This window comes from Trichosurus vulpecula, chromosome 5 (genome assembly GCF_011100635.1).
Source record: "Trichosurus vulpecula isolate mTriVul1 chromosome 5, mTriVul1.pri, whole genome shotgun sequence".
In the NCBI taxonomy this organism is placed as follows: Eukaryota; Metazoa; Chordata; class Mammalia; order Diprotodontia; family Phalangeridae; genus Trichosurus; species Trichosurus vulpecula.
This window is the reverse complement of record NC_050577.1, coordinates 102,125,729-102,146,766: the sequence shown is the minus strand read 5'-3', so window position 1 is coordinate 102,146,766 and position 21,038 is coordinate 102,125,729. Positions and strand designations below refer to the sequence as shown.

The window sequence follows — 21,038 nt, the reverse complement described above, 5'->3', positions numbered from 1 at the left end:
CATGGCTTCTCAACACTTCTATGCTGAACTGATTGGCCCCAATAACCAGTTCCAAGGTTGCCTTGGTTGAAACTCTTAGAGATCAACAAGGCAAAGAACAGCGGAGAAGATTGAGGCTTTAAAGATTCTGTCAGTCAGTCAAAGGAAGCTACCCCTACCCATGTGGTAGGGAACATGGCATGCTCTGTGATAGGCAGACTGGGCGTGATCAAAAGGCACTTCAAAGACATTTCTATGTTAGAACTGGCCATGTTCAGAGAAGTCTGGTGTATATATAAACATGAGCTATTATTACAAAATCTAAGTGGTAAAGATGGAAATGGAAACAGATGAATTCTTGTGATTTGGTTTGATGCTCTGAGATATCTGATAGAGTGAGACCCACTTCCTTAAAAGGAAAGCTACAAAATAGCTATTTTCCTGTCGTCCCCACCTCTTTGGCCCAGAACTGCCCTACTCCTATCTCACAGCCCAACTGAATTTATCTTTAAAAGTTGATTTATATGCTGGTTTTCAAGCTGCTTACCCTAATTTTGTAAGTCATGGCCTTTATACCAAAACTAGACAAGATAACATTAATTGATAAGATTACCCAGAATAGAGGAAGACAAGTGGTGGTAGAAAGAAATTCAGTAGGACAGGAATAGCTTGGTCTGTACTTACCACTTATTTATTTGTTGATATATTATTAGTTCACTTATTCCACAGTCATTTATTAAGTGCCTACTATGTGTAACAATATGAAAGCCACGTAACTTGTGCACCAGGTGCAAAGTTCTGTGGGGTCTAGCACTTAATCTCTGCACAACTTTGGGCAAGTCACTTAATCTCTTGGGACCTCAGTTTCCTCATTCGTAAAAAAAAATAAATAAAAATAAATTTTTAAAAAGGGTGAGGGATTTATAACTTGGCCCCAATCTAATTTTCCAGACTCGTTATGCATTATTCTCCATTACATACTCTATACCCCAGGCAAACGGTACTTACTATTACTCAACCATGAGAGTCCATCTCCCATTTTCATGCCTTTGTATTGGCTGCCCTTCCTCATGTCTAGAATTAAATCCCTCCTGATCTCTGTCTCTAAGAATCCCTAGTTTCCTTGAAAGCTCAGCTCAAACATCACCTCTTAAATGAAGCTTTTCTGATCCTGCTACTGCCACCCCTCCAATTACCTTGTATCTGTTCTTCATATGACTATATATGTGCCTATCTCTCTTGGCTAGATTGTAAGCACCTGGAGGGCAAGAACTATTTCACTGTTGCCTTTCATGGCCAGTGCCGACCACAATGACTAGATAGAACATAGTAGCAACTTAATAAATGTTGGCTGATTAATTTAGATGAAATCTAAGGTCTCTTTCAAATCTAAATCTATGATCTTATGATTCTAGGCAGGTATATTTTTGTGAGAGTAGAGAAGGAAACAGTAAGATGCTGTGGAATCATTGAGGAGGGTCTAGTCGTAACCTGTCTTGTTTGATTGGCCATTGAATTACTTGATGCTGAGGAAGCTAGGTGGTACAGTGGATAAAGCACTTGGACCTGGAGTCAGAAAGACCTGAATTCCAACCCTGCCTCCAGTAGTTGTGTGACCCTGGATATGTCATCTAATTTGTCTACCTGAATTTTCTCACCGGAAATGAGGATAACAGTAACACCTATTTCCCAGGGTTGTGTGAAGATAAAATGAGATAATAGTTGTAAAGTGCTTCTCAAACAAATCTTAAAGCACTCTATATTGTTGTTCAGTTGCATCCAACTCTTCACGACCCCACTTGGGGTTTTCTTGGCAAAGATCCTGGAGTGGTTTGCCATTTCCTTCTCCAGTTCATTTTACAGATGAAGAAACTGAGGCAAACAGGATTAAGTGATTTGGGCAGGGTCATACAGCTACTAACTATCTGAGACCAGATTTGAACTTGGGCCTTCCAGATTCTAGACCTGGGGTTCTTTCTATTGCTCCACCTAGCTACCCATAAGGTACTACCTTATGACTAAATGAGTGGCTCTCTGGGGTGCCTTGGACTGCCTCAAGGGATTGGTACTAGGGAGGAGGATTTTAGGTGTATTAAGCAATTGGGAACCATTGGAAATAGCTGGAACATAGCTACATAGGAAGCATAGGCTCCCTCTGAAACATGTTGGTCTGACCAGTTACCAGGTAGCCATAATGTTTTGTTTTGTTTTACTTTTAACTAAACATTACAGGAAAATCAGGAGTGCAAAGGAAATACAAAGTACCTATCAACAAAAGTTTTGTTAAAATTCCATGAAAGCATCACTGAGAGTGCCCAGCTTATCCAATACAAGATCTAAGAGGGGGAAAGAAGAGTTTGTAAACTCCAACCAGAATATGTAGATGCCTCAGTACCTGTGCAAGAAGCATACCATCCCTAATCAAGTGGGTGAAGTGGAGTGCTTGGCAGAAATCAAGGACTTCAGAATTAGTGTCTCAATGATTGGATGAACAGAGGTTAACTAATAGATTCTTGTGCTTCTTAGCTATAAAGCCTATAGGAAATGGAGTGAAGAGTAAAGAAAGGGAAACATTGTGCGCACTGTAAGTAAGGAATGACATAAACAGTCACATATCTGAAACAGATGAAAAATCAGAAAGGAAAGCTCTAGGGAATCTACATGGGTGAAAATTCCATGGTTAGATAAGAAAATTATAGCAGGTATGGCAACCTGGTCAGGATAATGAGGCTGATCTAGAAATGTTAATTGAGAAAGGGGAGGCTACAGAATTGGATTAGGTACCAACTCCCTCTCTGGTCTTGTTCATGTGAATACCACCTACTCTGAGCAAGACACTCTACGAGCAACAGAGGTAACAAAGATGAACCAGTTCCTAAACCATTCCAAACTGATAAATGTCAACAGTTTCTTTCTCCAAGAAAGGATATAGTGTACAGTACACAGATAAGTGAGGACAAAGCATAGACAGAGTATCAAGAGGATGGCTTCAAGAGAAAGAGAGTACTAAAAGAAAATGGCAGGATCCGGAAGCCCTTCCTGTGGCAGGCAGTGACTGAGCTGTGCTCTGAAGAAAAGCTGGCAATTCAAGCAGCACTAGTTCAATTCAAGCAGTCCTCAGTTTCATCATCTGTAAAAAGAGAAAGTTTGGCTCAACTATTTCTAAATTCCTTTCCAACTCGAAACTTCCACAAACCTATGCTTCTCCATTTGGAAAACCTCAGCCACCCCTTGGTCTCTTCTTCTCTCGCCTCACATCACCAAGTTCTGTATTTTCTTCTGTTGTATTGTCACTGGCCTTCTCTCTTCCTTACCCTTTCTATTGCTGCTAAGCCAAGCCAAGTCCAGCCCATTGTTACCTTACACCTATGCTCTCTCTTTTCCAAACAATCCCAAACACTGTTGGCAAAGAAATCTTTCTGAAATATTGCTTTATGCTATCACTGAGCAGGGACTCTAAAACCTTCAATTATTCCCCATTGCCTACAGAATAAAGTCTAAACTCCTTAGCCCAGCATTCAAACCTTCTACAGTCTCGCCCCAACTTCCATTTCAGTTTTATCTCATAATACTCCCCAACAACAACAACAAAAAATTAACCCAGCTCCAGCCAAAGCAGCGTGTTCATTGTGTACATTCCTGCCTTCTGCCTGGAATATTTTCCCAACTCCTTTCTGCTAGTCCTATATATCTTTCAAGCTCAGCTCTTTTCACCACATTTAGCCAGCCTTCCCCACTGCTAGTCATTGTTCCTTCCCTTGAACTGCAATATTTTTGTCAATATGCCTTTGGCACATAGGATAGTATCATGTTTTGGGTTTTCTTAATGTCAGTGTTCCATTTCCCCAATTATGTTTTTAGACCTTTTGGGTCAGGGACGGTGTCTTACACATCTCTATATCCCTAGCATCTACCATGGTTTCAAAATATGTTTCAAAAAGAGAGATCAGATTTTACTTTATAACTGTAAGGCCAGCTAATTTGCTGTTGCAAGTATAACAGATGATAATCTCTAATTCTCACTGAGGAAGTAAGTGGGAAAGAAGATGGATTCACTTTGGGGTCTGTTGATGGAGAATTCAGAGACCTGCCTTAAATCTGATTTGGGAATCTCTATTCCTGGTCAGGTTCAGTTCCTTTAGGTTGGGTGTTGATTCCTAACAGAGCCAACCTTCCTTGTTTTTTTGGTTGGGTTTTCTTCCCCAACAGAATAGCAAGGTAATTGTAAGGTCATGCCTTGGTGAGTGTTACTATAAGAGACAGAATAAGACAGGCATAGCACCTTATCTCTTCTGTTATGACCAGCTTAAGAAGTATCCACCTGGAGTAGAGGAAAGGTAAGTGTACAGACTATGAAAGTTTGCACAACTTTGCCTCACTTAAATCTGATTCACTAACAAGTCATCATCACTCCATGATGCCATTGGTCCTCTTCAAAACTGAAGGACAAATAATACCTTGGTAGGACTACCTCTGGAATACTGTGTTCACATCTGGGTGTCACATTGTAGGAAGGACACTAATAAGTTTGTTCAGAGAAGGGTGCCAAGGCTAGGGAACAGACTGGAGAGCATGCCATATAAACATCAGCTGAAAAAAAATCATTTAGCCTGGAGAAGAAGAACTGTCACATGGAAAATGATTTAATTTTATTCCCCTAGGTCTGGGAGAGCAGAGCTAGAACTCAAAAATGTTGACTCCTTAGGGCTAGAGATTTTTCTTTACTCTTTTTATCTCTCCAGATCCTAACACAGTACCTCAAGGTACCTATTAAATGCTGTTTGAATTGAATTGAACTGAACATACGGAAGTTGGAGAATGACAGGTTTCAGATTAAGGTAAAGAAGAACTTCTTAATGATTAGAGCTATCCCAGAATGGAATGAACTGTCTCAGGGTGTAGCAAATGCCCCATCAAGACAGAGTTAGATGACCCTTAATTGAGGATATTGTATGGAGGATTCCTGTTTGGATATGGAATGAACCAGATGACACCTGAGGTTCCTTTCAGTTCTTAGATTCTGTGACTGAAGCCTCTCAAGCTTTTGAAACACTACTTTATAATATTCCTGGGGAGAAGATGAAGAGATATGGATTAAACAACAGTATATAGTCATAAGAATTCCTAACTGCTTGGATGGCCAGAATCAAAGATTAATGATTCAATATCAGTCAATCAATAAACTTTTACTAAATCCCCATTATGTGCAAGGCACTGTGCTAAGTGCTGGAGATACAAAAAGAGGCAAAAGACAGTCTCTGCCCTCAAGGAACTCACAATCTAATGGTAGAGACAACATACAAACAAATACATGCAAAGCAAGCTATGTATAGGATGCAGTATGACAAGAAATTTGCAGTGGAATACCCCCACGATCTGTGCTTAGCCCTGTATTGTTTAATACATTTATAAGTGACTTGGTTAAAGTCACAGATGACATACTCATCAAATCTGCAGATGACACAAAGGTGGGAGGGACAGTTAACAAAATGAAGAGTCAGGATCCAGAAGGATCCTAAAAGGCTAGCACATTGTGTTCAGCCTGTGGGCTGCATTTGACACCTAGTTTCAAGGTCTAAATGACCTCTCAACTCTCAGATTTGATGATTATTTGATTCTGTATTCCTTAGACTATATCCCAGCTGAAACACCTCTCCCAATCTGAACCTCCCACTTGTGGCTTCTTTACAAAGCCTCTGTGTTATTGGCAGATTTCTGCACTCCACAGCCATTGTTTGGTCTCTGTTCAGTTATGTTTGCCTATGATCCTATGATCTGGGGTGTCTCCACTGGTCCCTCCCTCCCCATCAAAAAAGCACCAAAAATGAAAAAAACACCCAATTACCTGCTTTTTATCCACTGAATTGTAGCTGCTTTGTGGCCTCTTCTTGGCATGGAAGAAGTTGTAATGTTTTTGGTAGATAGCTATTGGTTGTTTTCTGAATCATAGACAGACCCACTGCAGGTAGCCCAGCAAGAGTCCATCACTTCAGATTTGTGTTTTTTACTTTTCTCTTAGTGGCAAATCCTTCAATCCTACTTGCTATTTATATTGGGGTAAACAAATCTTTTCAGCTACTACTACCCAGGCAGTATGGAAAAATAGAAAGAGTACTGACTTTGGGGTCAGAGGAACTGAGTTCAAAGGCAAAATCCAACACTTAGTATTGGTATGAATTTGGACAAATAGCATAATTTCTATGGGTCTCAGTTTCCTCATATATAAAGTAAGGGAATTGGACTAGATGACCTTGAACATCTGTTCTCTCTCTGAGTCTATGATCCTAAATTTTTGGTGCCTAGCAGTAAGGCCAAGCATATTACATTCATGCTTTACCTAGAAAGATTGAAACAGGGAGGAACTGACCTTCTTTATCTTGCATTTCTGAAGCTACACTAAATCGCCATTCTCCCCACAAAGCATGCCACCCTGCCCCCAACTTCTTAGAATAACTAGCTCTTTGTTCCATGCCATCACAGACAGACACTGATTGGAATGTTCTCTGTTAGTTATGTCTTCAGCAATGATTCTCCCATATTCTTGTACTATTCATAGTGAAATGTCTTGTTAACAACGTTAGGCTGGGTTTTGTGAGTGCATCATAAATACTTTATTATGGAGAGCAAAGATTATGTACAGGCAGACTATTTACAAGTTACATGATACAAGTCATCTCTTTAATATTCATATGGTAAATTCCTCTCTTTAATATTATTTTAACATGAAAAAAATGAGGTCTGCCTTTGTAGATGACACCTCCTCTTCTCTTTGTTTCTTAGGTTAGAGGGGCAAGTAGAAAACTTAACTTTTTTCCCTTCTTTACATACTCCAGAGAAAATTGTTTTTGTTTTAAGTCAGATCATACTTTATGTTTTTTCTAGATCTTACTCAGTGTGAAAGACTGTTATGTGCAGGATGGATTAGACTTCCTTGGTATGACTTTACATTATTTCTGCTAGCTTATGTCTCATCTTTATCACACAAACTAGCAAGAGTCCCATAACAGGAGCTTCCTTTGCCAACATTAAAAAATTCCTTCATTTATTCTAAACATTAACACAAGGGCAAGAGACCTGTAGAATCCTTGTTTACTAACTTATAAGCAAATAGACAAATTTTATCAACCCTATCACTAGAACATAAACTCCTTGAAGCCAAGGAACTCTATATTTTTTCATACCAGAATGCTTCTTTTTGGCACATTAAATATGGTAAGCACTTAATAAATATTTGTTGAATTGAATTTTGTTTCATGATTGCCTTTTAGTATTGTTTAGTTGTTTTCAGTTATGTCTGACCCCATCTGGTGATTTCTTGGCATAAATACTGGAATGGTTTGCCATTTCCTTCTCCAACTCATTTTAGAAATGAGGAAACCGACGCAAATATGATTAAGTGACTTACCCAGAGTCACACAGCTAGTAAGTGTTGGAGGCCAGATTTGAAGTCAGGTCTTCCAGACTCCAGGCCTCTATCTACTTTGCCACTAGATAATATTAATAAAGTGTTCTTCCAGTTCATTTGTTTGTAAGTGACGAACTGTTTTTAGAAAATGCCTCCTTAGCACTCAATTATCGTGATGTCGCTGTAGTTGTTTGTCCTTTGTTTTCAGAGGACCATGTCATCAGGAGGAGGAGGATGTCTTGACTCGCAAGTGAATTGGATTTAAGTGAGGCAGAGCTGTGCAAAGTCATCAGCCTCACTCTGGTCATCTGAGTCCAGCAGCAAGACACAGGTCAAGATGACTGGCAATGTCCCCAGATACAGTGGGAGACCCTGGCCTTTTCAAGCTAAGTTCTTTCCCAGATCTCAGTTTGTCTGAGGCAATGCCCATTCAGTAATTAAAGGCTAGGTAAGAATTGAGGTAAAAGATGGCCTAGTTTGCCTTTATAAAAAAAATCAGTCTGGGAGGAAAAGACCCTCAGAGTTTCTGGCCAGAAGAGAAAAATTAACAACAGGGTAAATGTTTAATGACTGGCTCTGGGTGGAGAACTTGTATAAATGACACACTTTTAAATTTAATTGGCATTATCAACATTTTCCTCTATAAAAGTTTCAAAATATCAGTGAAACTATTTTTCTTTTAATTAATCCTTTGAAGTGGGTGATTGTAGTAATTGCTTTCATTTTTGATTCTGTGAATCATCAAGCCATCAATAAAGTAAATATTTGTTTGATTTGATAACTTTTTATGATCAATATTTAAGACCTTATACAGGAAAACCTTCAACCTCTCTCACCCATAAACTACTAAAAATTTTGAAATAAAAAGAACCAAACTGCCGTTGATTGAGTTGGAAGAGTGGAGCTTCAGGATGATTGTCACTGGCAATATTAACAGAAGTCTAACTGTAATGTTGGAAAATGTGTTAGTTTAAAGAGATATATTTTGCGGGAATTTCTATGTATTGAGTGTTTAAGGAGAATGATATCCATTTTCCAGGAAAAAAATAAACAGCTTTTATAGTACTCTGTAGTCAAAAGGATTATGAATGGAATTAATGGAAACTTTTGTTACAGAAAGGATGTTTTAATTCTTTCATTAAAATAAATTGCTTGACCTCTGAAATTATAAGGGACATATATCATATATTTTTCTGAACAAATTTCAATTTCTCTTTTTGAAAATAAATTATCAAAATCAAGAAGTAAGGGACCACATGTAGGATAAACATCGTAAAGATTCAAAGAAGCATCTACGTCACTCGACTAATCATCATGATGTAATAGAATTGAAGTACACCTTATTCTCAAGCATTTTCAGGTATAACCTAGTCAAGTTCAAGGATATTGTTTTAGTGCTCTTAGCCAGAAGTAAAGGCCAAAAGTTTAAAAGACAAAAAACTTATAGAGCTCATTGGAAACTGGGCAAAAAGGGAAACAGAATAATTTATGTAGTTGGCACTGATTTTTTTTAATTGGGGCATAAAATATTTGTTATACAAGTATCAGTTTTCTTTCTTTTTCAAAGGGGGGGTAGGAGAGAGAGGGGAAGTATTTTTGTTAATTGAAAAAATAAAATTTAAAAAGTCAATAAGATGAGGCATAAAAGTTCAACTGAAGAGAAACTATTTTCCCCCTGGCATGGAATTCTAAGAGGAATTCATCATGTGGGTCTTCATATAAGGGACATTAGATAACATCAGACAGTATCTTCAATTGTGGTTTAGCAAAAAAAATCCAGGAATGTTAGTCAAATATATGTTTCTTAAATCAACCTTCAAAGCTGAGGGCAGAGCTTTAAATCTTAACTTGGGGAAGGCATTTCTGTGGGGAACTAAGATAATATAGCAGAGGTACATAGCTGACTTAATGCAGGGATAGATCTTAGAGCTTAGAAACCTAGAGGAATGCAGAGTTAACATGTGTTTTACTCTGTCTCTTTCAAGTGGCTACAGACTTTTGGCAAGTGCTGGGTTGTAGTCAATTCACATTTGAATTCTCTGAGTGCCTGAAATGCCAATATTCTGTTATGTTGATTAAAGAGGGATATAGCTGCCTTGGATTCTAGATGTAGGAGGAGGTAGCGCAGAGTAGTATTATGGAAAGGGCACCATAGCTGGATGGTCAAAACACCTGGGTTTGAATGCTGGTTCTGCTTCTTAATACCTTTATGACCTTGGGTAAGTCATTTGATATCAGTTTCCTCATGTGTAAAATAAAGGAGTTTATCTAGACATTCTCTAAGGTTCCTTCCAACTCTTAATTCAAGATGGTATCCTTGACTTTATGAAGCCTCATCTGGTACATACTTTATAATTTGATCTCCCAATATCTTAATGGTCTCTCCCTATTCAAGTTTATTTGCATTTATTTGTCTGTGGACATGTATGGTAGAGTAGAAAGTGCCATGGATTAGGAATCAAAGGACCAGGGTTCAAACCCCACATCAAAGAATTTGCTATGCTCTATGAGCAAAGCAGAATTACAGCAGCTCCAAAGAAATGTGACATACACAAATTTACAGACATCTTCCTCTCAGATGGTCACATGGACTATTTCTGCCTGACTCGTGGTAGAGCCTTCCCAGCTTGAGCTTGTATTGTTCTGATCAGCCACAGTCAGACACACTGTACCTTGACCCGGACATAGTGATATCATTTTGGTCCTCTTTGAGCTCAAAGGACAACAACAACCATAACCTCTGTGACTTTGGACAAGCTATTTACACTCTTAAAAGTTTGGTTTCAATGAGAGGATTGGATTAGATGGCTTCTAATGTCCTTTCATTTTGAAATATATGATGCTTGGTTATATTTTCTGCCTTCCACACCTACACCAGTGGACTGTGATCTCCTTGAGATCAGGGACTATTTTTTTTCTTTTTTTCTTTCGTTTCTTTTTTCTTTTTCTTTCTTTTTGTAATTATTTTTTCCTTTTGCATTCCCAGTGCTTAGCACAGTGCCTGGAACATGGTAGGTGCATAATGCTGTTGATTATAATGTAAGCTTTCTTAAAGTGTGGGGGGAAGGGAGACAGTAAATTTTTGTCTTTGTAGCAGTAGGGTTGTACATAGCGAGATCTGTACATTTCCTTATCCTTTCCTTTCTCTCTGCTTCATCAAAGTAGTGCATTTACTGTCTCACTCTAGCTATACGCCCATCTCTAGGCTGCCTATCTACTTCTTGGCCTTCACCCTCCCATTCTCCAGGCTTTCTCCTCCATCAAAGCTGTTGATCGGTTTGCTTTCACTGTGGTTTGTTTCAGATGATGCCCTCTGATGCCCTCTGCTGTTTATGGTAAAACCCTTGTCCTTTTCCTATGAGAACCCTGAAAGGAGAGATTCAAAGGGTTGATGGCATTGAGCATAGTACAATCAGTCATCCAGTCTTGGAAAGTCTTGACTTGTCTGAACACACCTAATAGACATAATGCAGGGAGTTTTTGTTTGTTTATTTGTTTTAATGAATTTTGTTTTCCAGTACCAGATGAGATTGTGGAAAACAATATGAGCTGACAAGTAATGAATAATTGTGATTATGGCCCAATGGAGATAGTAATCATAAAGTAAAATGGATTGTCTATTCATCAGTCTAGAGTATGGACAACATGGCATGGTGAATAGAGTGCTAGATCCAGAGTCAGGAAGATCTTCATTCAAATTCTACCTTCTGAAATTTACCAGTTATGTGAACCTGGACAGCATGTTATAGAGGGAAATTGGCTATATGTGGAATCAGAGGGCTTAGGTTCAAATTCGTGCTCTGTCATTGCCTGTCATACCCTGGAAAGTTATTCAACATCTCTTGGCTCCAGTTTTCTCAAATGGAAAATCAAAGTGTTAGAATAGAGGAATTTTGAAGTCTCCTCTAGTTCTATATCTATGACCCAGTGAGCCTAAGGCACTCAGGTTTCCCTGTGTAAAATGAGGCTCTAAATACCTCTAGATTAGGGATTCTTAATATGGGGAGGGGGTCTGTGAATTTGGGTTTTTTTAAAATATTTTCAAAACTATATTTCCACATAATTTGTTTCCTTTGTAATCCTGTGTATTTTGTTTTAGGCACTTAAAACCACTTTTTCTGAGAAAGGCTCTATAGTCTCCACCACACTGCCAAAGGGGTCTATAACAAGACAAAATGGTTAAAAATCCCTTGCTATAAATCCATGATCCTATTTCTGTGCCTCAGGCCCTTCCCTAGGAATTATCTGCTAAGTGTTTGATATACCTGATACTATTCACAGTACCAGACTTATGGGTTTTATCCAGGTCATTTGTTTGTTTTGGGTTTTGGATTTGGGTTTTTTGTTGTTGTTTTATTTTTTGCCTTGAAGCTTTATCGCTTCTCAAGAATTTTTACTGGCCTGTTAGATGCTTTGCATCCCTTGCCAAATATCCATCATTTCTGTAATTTAAACTGTGCTTCAAAATTCCAAACCCCATTCTTAGATATTGTTTTCACTTAATCTGTTTGCTTCAGTTTCCTCATCTGTAAAATGGACTGGACATGTTAATAGTACCAATCTCCTAGGATTGTTGTGAGGAGCAAACAAGGCAACATCTCTACCAGGCTTTGTGAACCTTCAAGCGTTATATAGATGTTAGCTATTATTATATAGTATGTTAATAGCTGTTAATTCATTAGATCTTCACAACTGTAGGAGATTGGTGCTATTATAACCCTCATTTTATAGATGAGAAAAATGAGGCAGACAGAGATTAAGCATAGGGTCACAGCTAGAAAGTATCTGAGGCTGGATTCGAACTTAGGTCTATTCTTATTACAGTTCTAGTGTTCTCTCTACTTCCCTAGATTCTAGTCCTCTAGCCTCCCTTGAGAACTAAGGTATACTTTCTTTAGCAGATAAAAGTATATAACGCATACGGACATATGATAAAGTCTACTTACCTAATACTTACCCATCTAATTTCCCCTTGGCACTGCCCTCTAGATGTCACCTGCTACATTGCACACTTCTCTGGTTCCTCAGTGCCCTTCCTATGATGAGGTCGCCAGAATTAAACACTGTAGTTCAGATGCAGTCTCACTTTACAGAGGATAATGGGTCTACCATCTCCCTGGCTGCTAAATAATTCCATCACTACAATCTTCTTTATGCTTCCCTGGACGCTAAGCTCTCTGGCTTCACATGTAGTTGGGGGGCAGAGGGCAAGAGGTTTGAGTTATTCAGCATGTAGATACAGGACCACATTCAATTATAATGAGATCTACACATCTTGTTGCAACATGACACTGATTTTCAGAACCGTCCCTCTATTACCCTGGATGCTAAGCTCTGTGTCTACCTTACACTTGAATATCTCTTGTGATGGAAAGTTCACTACCTTAAGAAGTAATTCAGTCCACTGTGGAGTAGTTCTTGTTTTTAGAAACATTTCATTATACTATTGACGAAATTTACTTCTCTGTAACTTCCCCACATTGGCTGTTGTTGTCGTTGTCTGTCCTTCCTTGTCCAAGAGGACCATGGCATCATTGGAAATAGCATTAGACTCCTAGTTGACTATAAATTTAACTTTCTACTGCCTCCTAGTGGTAACTCTTTTATTCTAAGCAGGTCTTGCTCATAGCATAGTTGTGTGACAGCAATCCAGTCTGTAACAAAATTGATTTCTCTTCAGTTGAGGATGTGTTCTTATGGGAAAGGTCTTGTCACACAGACTAATATTACACTCGGAAAAGCAGTCCATCCAGTCATGTAATTCCCTTTCATTCTTTTTGAGAAAATGCCTAACAGTCCAACTGAAGGGGAAGTTCCCTTATGAGAGAGGACAGTTTGTCAGTACAAACAAGATGACTGCCCTGTGGCAACTGCTACCTTTTTCATATAGCAATGAAAATCTAACTTAAGGCTTGGAAGTTAAAATTAATTTACTAAATGCAGTGGTTTACTTGTGATTCTCTACCAGGGCTTCTCAAACTTTTTCTACTCACAACCGCTTCACTGCTTCTTAAACTGTGGGTCATGACTGCAAAGAGACCCACAGTTTAAGAAGTGACGCTGAAAGGTGATAGAAGAGGAAGTGGTGATAGCTTTTATCATTTAAAAATCATCTTAATAACTTCAATTTTCATAGCAGGCAATGTGGTAGAGTGAAAAGAATTCTGCCATTGGAGTCAGAAGACCTGAGTTCAAATCCTATTTCTGAGGCTGTTGCCTATATGACCTTAGGCAAGTCTGTATTGCGATGTCCTCTGCTATAAAATAAGAAGTTTGGACTAGATGACTTGTGAAGTACCTTTTAGCTCTAAATCTGTAATAATTTTAAGATAATTAAAATTTATCATTTATTTATTATTTATTATCTATTGTATTGGGGGAAAGGTGAGTAAAGCAGATTTATATTTGCAATTAGGTAGTACATATGCAAACATTCCCATTCCCTGAGCAAACAGTCCAGTAAGGGAAGGTCTTTTGTCTGCAGTGTAATAGAGAAGGCTTGGGATTAAAATTGCATCATGAATAAGTAACACATGATTAACTAAGCATCTATTCCTTATATGATTTATCACTGATGATAATCATAAGTTATTTGTGTGTATTGACTTCCATCAGTTTGTATCTTTATTATGCCCTTGTGTTCTATATTAGTATTATGGTCGTTTGCATATGTACCACATCTTTCCTATAAGACTCTAACCTCCATGATGGTAAGACCTGTATGATCCACTATTGTGGCTCCCCACAGCCTCAGGAGGTATAGAACATAGAGTAGGCACTTGTTTACAATGTGCATAGTATTACGTGGGGCTGTTGCTGTTCGTCCTTGGTTTTGGAAGAAGTCCGATGACATCACTGGTGATGTCTTGACTTGTGCATGGATTGGATTGAAGTGAGGCAGAATTGTGTAAAGTTGTGAGGCACTAAAGACCCAAAGAAAAAAACAGAAAACTCTTTTCCCTCCAGAGCCCCACATTATTCCTGTGGGGTATTAAATGCAAGGTAATTTGAAAAAAAAGGAGAGAGCACTAATTAGGGAGATGAAAGGAAACTTAATGCTAGAGTTGGTACTTGATCTGAGTCCTGAAGAAAAATATGGCTATGGAGAGCCAGAGATAAGGATTTTAATTTCAATCCTAAACAACTTGGCCAAATGCACAAAGACAGGACATGGAATGGAATGGCAAATAGCTAGTTTCCATATATATATATACACATATATATATATATATATATATATATATATATATATGTGTGTGTGTGTGTGTGTGTGTGTGTGTGTGTGTGTGTGTGTATATGTATATATATATATAGGTATGTATATATATACACATATATATATGCTTATTTATACATAATATATGGACATATATGAAATAAAGCTAGAAAGGTAGATTAGAGCTAGGCCCTGGAGTACTTTAAATGCCAGTTGGAGTAGTTTGTATTTGATCCTAGAGGAAAAGGGAAGTTGCTGAAAATTTTTGAGTACAGGAGTGATAAGGTCAGACATGGGATGATTGTGTTATTAACTACATGGAGGGAATTAGAAAAGGAAGAAACCAAAAGAACAAAAAAAATTAGTAGGCTATTGCAATAATCCTGACAAGAGATAAGGACCTGATGTAATAGGGCATTGACCCTGTGAATAGAAAAAATGCAACAGGTGTGAAAGATATTATGGAAGGAGAATTGAGAAGACATATTACTTGACTGCATATGGGATGGGGGTTGTCATGGAGGGAGTTAAAGGAGAGGGAAAACCAAGGGTGATTTCTAACTTAATAACCTAGCTAATTTAGAGGCTTGTGGTACCCTAAAAAGAAATTTTGCAGATAGGCAATATGGAATTATGGGGTGGGTAGGAGATGATGAGTTTCATTTTATCATCTCGATTTTGAGATATTGGGGTATCCAGGAGGCATCTAGCAAGCACCAAATGAGGACTATATACAGTACTTAGTAAATTTTAAAGTGCTATAGAAATGCTGGCCATCATCATCATGCCAGTAATAGAGTTTATAAAAGAGATCATGGCTGGATATGTCCATTTGAGGGTCACCAGTTGTCATGGTATGTACTAGAGGTTAGGAAACTTGAGGGCAGGGGACATAATTTCACAAAAGATCACACAGGCCAGTAATGCATAAATCCTAAGCCTTTATCATGGTGCTTTTAGCTGACCCAAGGAAAGCCCACAGCCTTAATTTTAACAACAGCATGTAAGGAGTATGGGGATGGGGGTGGAGAGGGACAAAGGAAAGATAAAACTAAAGAGATCTCTGAAACCTCAGATGTGGTGATCTTTAGGCCATGGCAAGAAGGGCAACAGAAGAAGTCTTTTGAAAAGGCTACCTCAGACTTGTCACAGACAGCTTATCTAAGCTTTTGATGACTCCTACTCATTGATGGGCAAGATCACTAGAATCCTACCACCTCCTCAACACAGTGACTCAATGACGAAGCAAATGTAATAGGTTTTGTAAGGAGAGGTCAGACTGGCACAACCAATTGATTTCCAGAGTGGTAAATAGCAATGTTGGTGCCCAAAGTAATCATACCATCTAGTTATTTTCTGGACCTCTCTTGCCATTTGCATTAGTCTGTTTTTAAGGTGTTATTTTCTTCAGCATTTTTGAGGTCTATTCTGTTTATTCATTTTTCATGATTTTCTTGCGTTCTCTCATTTCTCTTCCCAATTTTTCCTCTACTTCTCTTACTTGATTTTCAAAATCCTTTTTAAGCTCTTCCATGGCCTGTGAACATTCATATTTTTCTTGAAGGCTTTGGATATAAGACCTTTGACTTTGTTGTCTTCTTCTGGTTGTATATTTTGATCTTCCTTGTCACCAAAGTAAGATTATATAGTCTGATTTTTTCCACTGCTTACTCATTTTCCCAGACAATTATTTGACTTTTTAATTCTTTGTTAAGGCAGGACTCTGCTTGCAGTGTGGAGTGTGTACTGTCCCAAGCTTCAGGGTTTGTGCAACTGTTTTCAGAGATATTTCTACAGACCTATAAATTTTCAGTTCTTCCAAGGTGGTATAATCAAAGGAGAGTTGTTTACTCCTCTCCTGGCCTGTGCTCTGGTCAGTGAGTGACCACAAGCACTCTTTTCTGCCTTGGAACTATGAGGATTCTCTCTCCACCACCACCACAAGTTCCTTCACATTAGTACTCCTCCTCACCCCAGGACTGCCACCCAGAACTGTGACCCAGATCCAGGCATGGGCAAAGCAAGAGAATCTTGCCTCAGCATCAGCAAAGAGATCCCTGTAATACCCCTCTGATGAGCCATTTGATCCCACCACTGTCTGTGGGCTGAGAGCTCCAGAAGCAGCCACTGCCATTGTCTGCACTGCTGCTGCCACCACCACCCTGGAACTGGGGCCAGACCATACTCTCTCACTCAGGTCTGACAGATGTTTCCTACTGACCTTCTAAGTTGTTTTTGGTGTTTGTAAGTCTGGAGAAGTCTGGAAACTGTCACAGCTGCCAGTGATTGAGTCCCCCTGAGGCCTGCTCCAGCTCATCTGTGCTAGTATAGCCCATGCTGGACTATGCTCCCCTCTCAGCCATTCTTTCCTGTTGACCTACCAGGTTGTCTTGGGCTGGAAATTTGTTTCACTCTGTCATTTTGTCGGTTCTTCTGCTCTAGAATTTTTAGGGTCATTTTTACAGGTATTTGGAGGGGTTTGGGGGAGATCTAGAGCAAGTACCTGCTTTTACCCTGCCATCTTGGCTCTGCCCCCTAGTTATTTTCTAATTTTAAAAAAAAAAACATTTTTCTTTCTGGATAACTAGTTTCAACATTTCTAGAAGAATGAAAATTCTGTGAAAATGAAAATGTAACAAATTATAAACCTTCATAACTTTTTAAAAAATCATGTATAAAATATTTGTACCCTCTAAATTTCAGTGCCCTGGGGAAAAATAATGGTTACTCCACCCTAACTATTAGTTCTATAGGTTTTAGACCTCTGACACCATAGGCAAGAAGATGCAGAAAGCCCAATGGTAAATTAAATGGGGAAAGAAAACACAGGTTATGAAAGTGTCAAGAAATGACAGAAGCAGGAAGCAGCTTGTTGCAAGTGAATCTTATAGCTCTCAGCAAAGGCCCACAAAATAAGTTATTTTGGACTATCTCTTAGGGATAGAAATGAAATTGACATTCATAGGAACAGGCTGAACAGGGATCTTTGCATGGCTCTATTTAACATTTTTTTATTGATGGCATGCTTACTAAATCTGTAGATGACACAAAGCTTTGAGGGAGGGCACCATGTTGAATGACAGAGTCCAGATCAAAAAATATCTTGGTGGGCTAAGACTTTGGCCTGACTCTAACAACGTGATGGGAATAAATATAAATTCTTACACAAGTTAAAAAAATCAATTCTCAAATATAAGATAGGAAAGGCAAAACCATGGCTAGACAGCAGCTTGTTGGCAAAAGACCCTGGGTTTTAGTGAACTGCATACTTACTGTGAGTCAACAATCTGAGATGACAGCTAAAAAATTTTTTTAAAATGGAATCTTGAAAAGGAATCTTAAACTGTATTACGAGAACAAGAGTGTCCAGAACGAGTGAAGCTGGAAGTTCACCTGTCTTTTGTTCTGCTCAGACCACATCTAGAGATTTATGTTCAATTTCTAAGTACCACATTTTAGGAAAGATGTAAATAACTGGAGAGCACCCAGAGAAGGGCAACAAGAATGAGGAAGGATGGTGAGACCATGAGACATGAGTAGAGGTTGAAGGAAATGGAGATGTTTAGGGGCAGCTAGGAGGTGCAGTGGATAGAGTGCTGGGCCTGGAATCAGGCTGACTTACCTTCCTGAATTCAAATCTGGCCTCAGATACTTGCTAGCTATGTGACCCTGGGTAAGTCACATAACCCTGTTTGCCTCAGTTTCCTCATCCCTAAAATGAGTTGGAAAAGGAAATGGCAAATCACTCCAGTATCTTTGCCAAGAAAACCTCAAATGGGATCATAAAGAGTCAGACACGACTGAACAACAAGTGAATAACAAAATGTTGTAGAAAGGACTGTAGTTCTGGTATGGGGTGGGAAGTATGGATTTTAAGACCCACTAACTCTGAGATTTTCTGATTCTGTGATCCAATCTAACTCACAGGGAAAACCTGAAATGTGGATTTACAGAAAGCCATAGTATAAGCACTAGACAACATCTGTGAAGAGGGAAACTTTCCTTACTATCCCCCACCAACAAAGGTGGAAAGGTTACCTGCAGGGCACACAAAATTCACTTTCATGTCCCACCACATGTCAATATTGATGGTCAAGGACTGCCACAAAAACCCTCCTTCAGAATTGAAGAATAACCTATGAGAGGCACTAACCACCATAGGGTACCAAATAGGTAGAGGTCTATGATGAGAAAATAGAGTACTGTTGCATTCTATAACTTAGCTTCTCTTTCTTGTTACTGTTGGGGAGAGGAATGGGTAAATGTTGGAACTGTCATGTTTCTTCAGAGAATCTTTTTAGTGCTTTTCTCAGAGCACCCATCACTTCCTTGTTCCTCAAGCTATAGATCATAGGGTTCAGCATAGGGGTCACTGTAGTATAGAATAAGGCAATCATCTTTTCATTTTCTGTCGAGGAGGTGGCCTGGGGCCACATGTAGATGAAGATGGTGGCCCCAAAGCAAAGGGAGACCACAGTGAGATGGGAGGCACAGGTCCCAAAGGCTTTGCGACGTCCCTGAGTGGAGTGGATTCGCAGAATGGCTTTAACAATCTGGGCATAGGAGAACAGGACCAAGGAGCAGGGTAACATGATGACCACAAAACCTGAGAAGGTCACCATGATCTTGTTGAAGGAAATGTCTACACAAGCCAAACGCAGCACTGCTAGTGTCTCACAGGCAAAGTGATTGATGACATCTTTACACAGGGGAAGTCGAAAGGTAATGATTGTCTCCATGAGTGAATTCAGGAAACCAGCACCCCAACAAACAGCAGCCAGAGCCATGCACAGACCTCTATGCATGATGACTGTGTAGTGTAGGGGATAGCACACTGCCACATAGCGGTCATATGCCATCGCTCCCAGCAGGAAGAATTCAGTTCCACCCAGTGCCAGTGAGATATAGAACTGAAACACACAGCTATGGAATGGGATAGACTTCCTTGAAGATAGAAAATGAACAAGCATTTGCGGGACAGTGCTGTTCATATAGCAGATATCCACAGTGGAGAGGACGCTAAGGAAGAAGTACATGGGCGTGTGGAGTCGGGTGTCCAGCCTGATCAGGTGAATGATAAGGAAGTTTCCCAGCATAGTCACCAAGTACATGGACAGGAAGAGGACAAAGAGGTAAATCTGAGTCTTCCAATCATTAGATAGCCCTAAGAGGATGAACTCATTCACCCATGTCTGGTTGTTACAGGCCATGTGAGGGTAGTTCTATAAGGATAGGAGAAATATAATGGAGTGTTGATGCTCTGATTCTAGATGAAACAATATTTTCTTGTAAATTATTGACAAACCCTACTCATATACCCTCAGAAGAAAGGAAAGCACTTACATCTTTCAGCTTAAAAACCCAATTTGGGTAGTATGAGATTAATTCCCTTATAACACTACCTCCAGAAGGAAGGTAAAGCAACTGTTATTTTCATTTTACTGCTCAGAAAAACTGAGGCTCAGAAATTATAAGTGCTTTCACAGTTTTTACTGCTAACTAGCATTCATTCAATCAGAGTGGGGAAAACTGATTTTTCCCCCAAGGACAATAGCTGAAAATGTATATTTTTGAAAACTTGCCATGATCCTTTTTGTCCCAGGGTACAATTTTGATATTCCTCCTTCTTCCCCCTTGGAATCCCATCATCTCCACCACCCTCTTCTCAGGCTAAACAGAATCCCCAGTGGAATACATCCTTGCCACAGACAGCACTTCATACTGTTCTCTTTATACTATGTCAGAATCTGAGGGTCTGATTCTCCATCCTTTCAACTTTGTAGTCACTGAAATGTCTCTTTCCATTTTAAAAGGAAGATTGCAAATGATAAATTCCGGAGAAAAAGAACCTACTAACAACCTTTTGGTGGAGAAACATGGAGAAAGAAATCACCATTAATAAATTTTCTAGGGATGACATGCACAAGAAAATGAAGGCTTCGTTGGCCAAAATCAGTTTTGTGAAACATGTTTTACAGGCACTGAACTTCCACTGAGAATAGAGAATCTCAGACCTCCACTTTTTCCTGCTCCTATTGCACTATTGGCTTCCTGTAGAAGAAAAACAGGAATGGTTAGAATGCCAACAGAGATATATACTGCCTATCACCACTATCAAACTTTATTAGTGAGTTGTCCATATCATTTAAAGTATAGGTATATAAATGTGCAGAGGAGAAAAACATGGGATAAAGCTGTAAAAGGAAAGGGTGGTGCCAGTGTGTGTGTGTGTGTGTGTGTGTGTGTGTGTGTGTGTGTGTGTGTGTGTGTAGAAAGTGAATGCTAAGTAGAAAATTTTTAACTTTACTCAAGAAGTGGGGAGCATTTTGAGCAGATGAGTGAAATGAACAGATCTATGGATGAAGAGGATTATTTTGTCACTGCTACACAGAACAGATAAGTAGTATCTGGGAGGGACTGGGGGAGAGTGAAGATAAG

The 21,038-nt window shown here is 39.1% G+C and overlaps 1 protein-coding gene across 1 annotated transcript; it reads right to left on the bottom strand.

Moving 5' to 3' along the window:
* Positions 1 to 18,874: 18,874 nt before the first annotated feature.
* LOC118850968 (olfactory receptor-like protein OLF3) lies at positions 18,875 to 19,810 on the bottom strand. Its single transcript, XM_036760574.1, has one exon. It carries the CDS (start codon positions 19,808 to 19,810, stop codon positions 18,875 to 18,877), a length of 936 nt encoding a protein of 311 aa, XP_036616469.1.
* Positions 19,811 to 21,038: the final 1,228 nt, after the last annotated feature.

Coding starts and splice junctions, on each gene's coding strand:
- LOC118850968 (XM_036760574.1), bottom strand. CDS start 19,810: ATGGCCTGTAACAACCAGACATGGGTGAATGAGTTCATCCTCTTAGGG.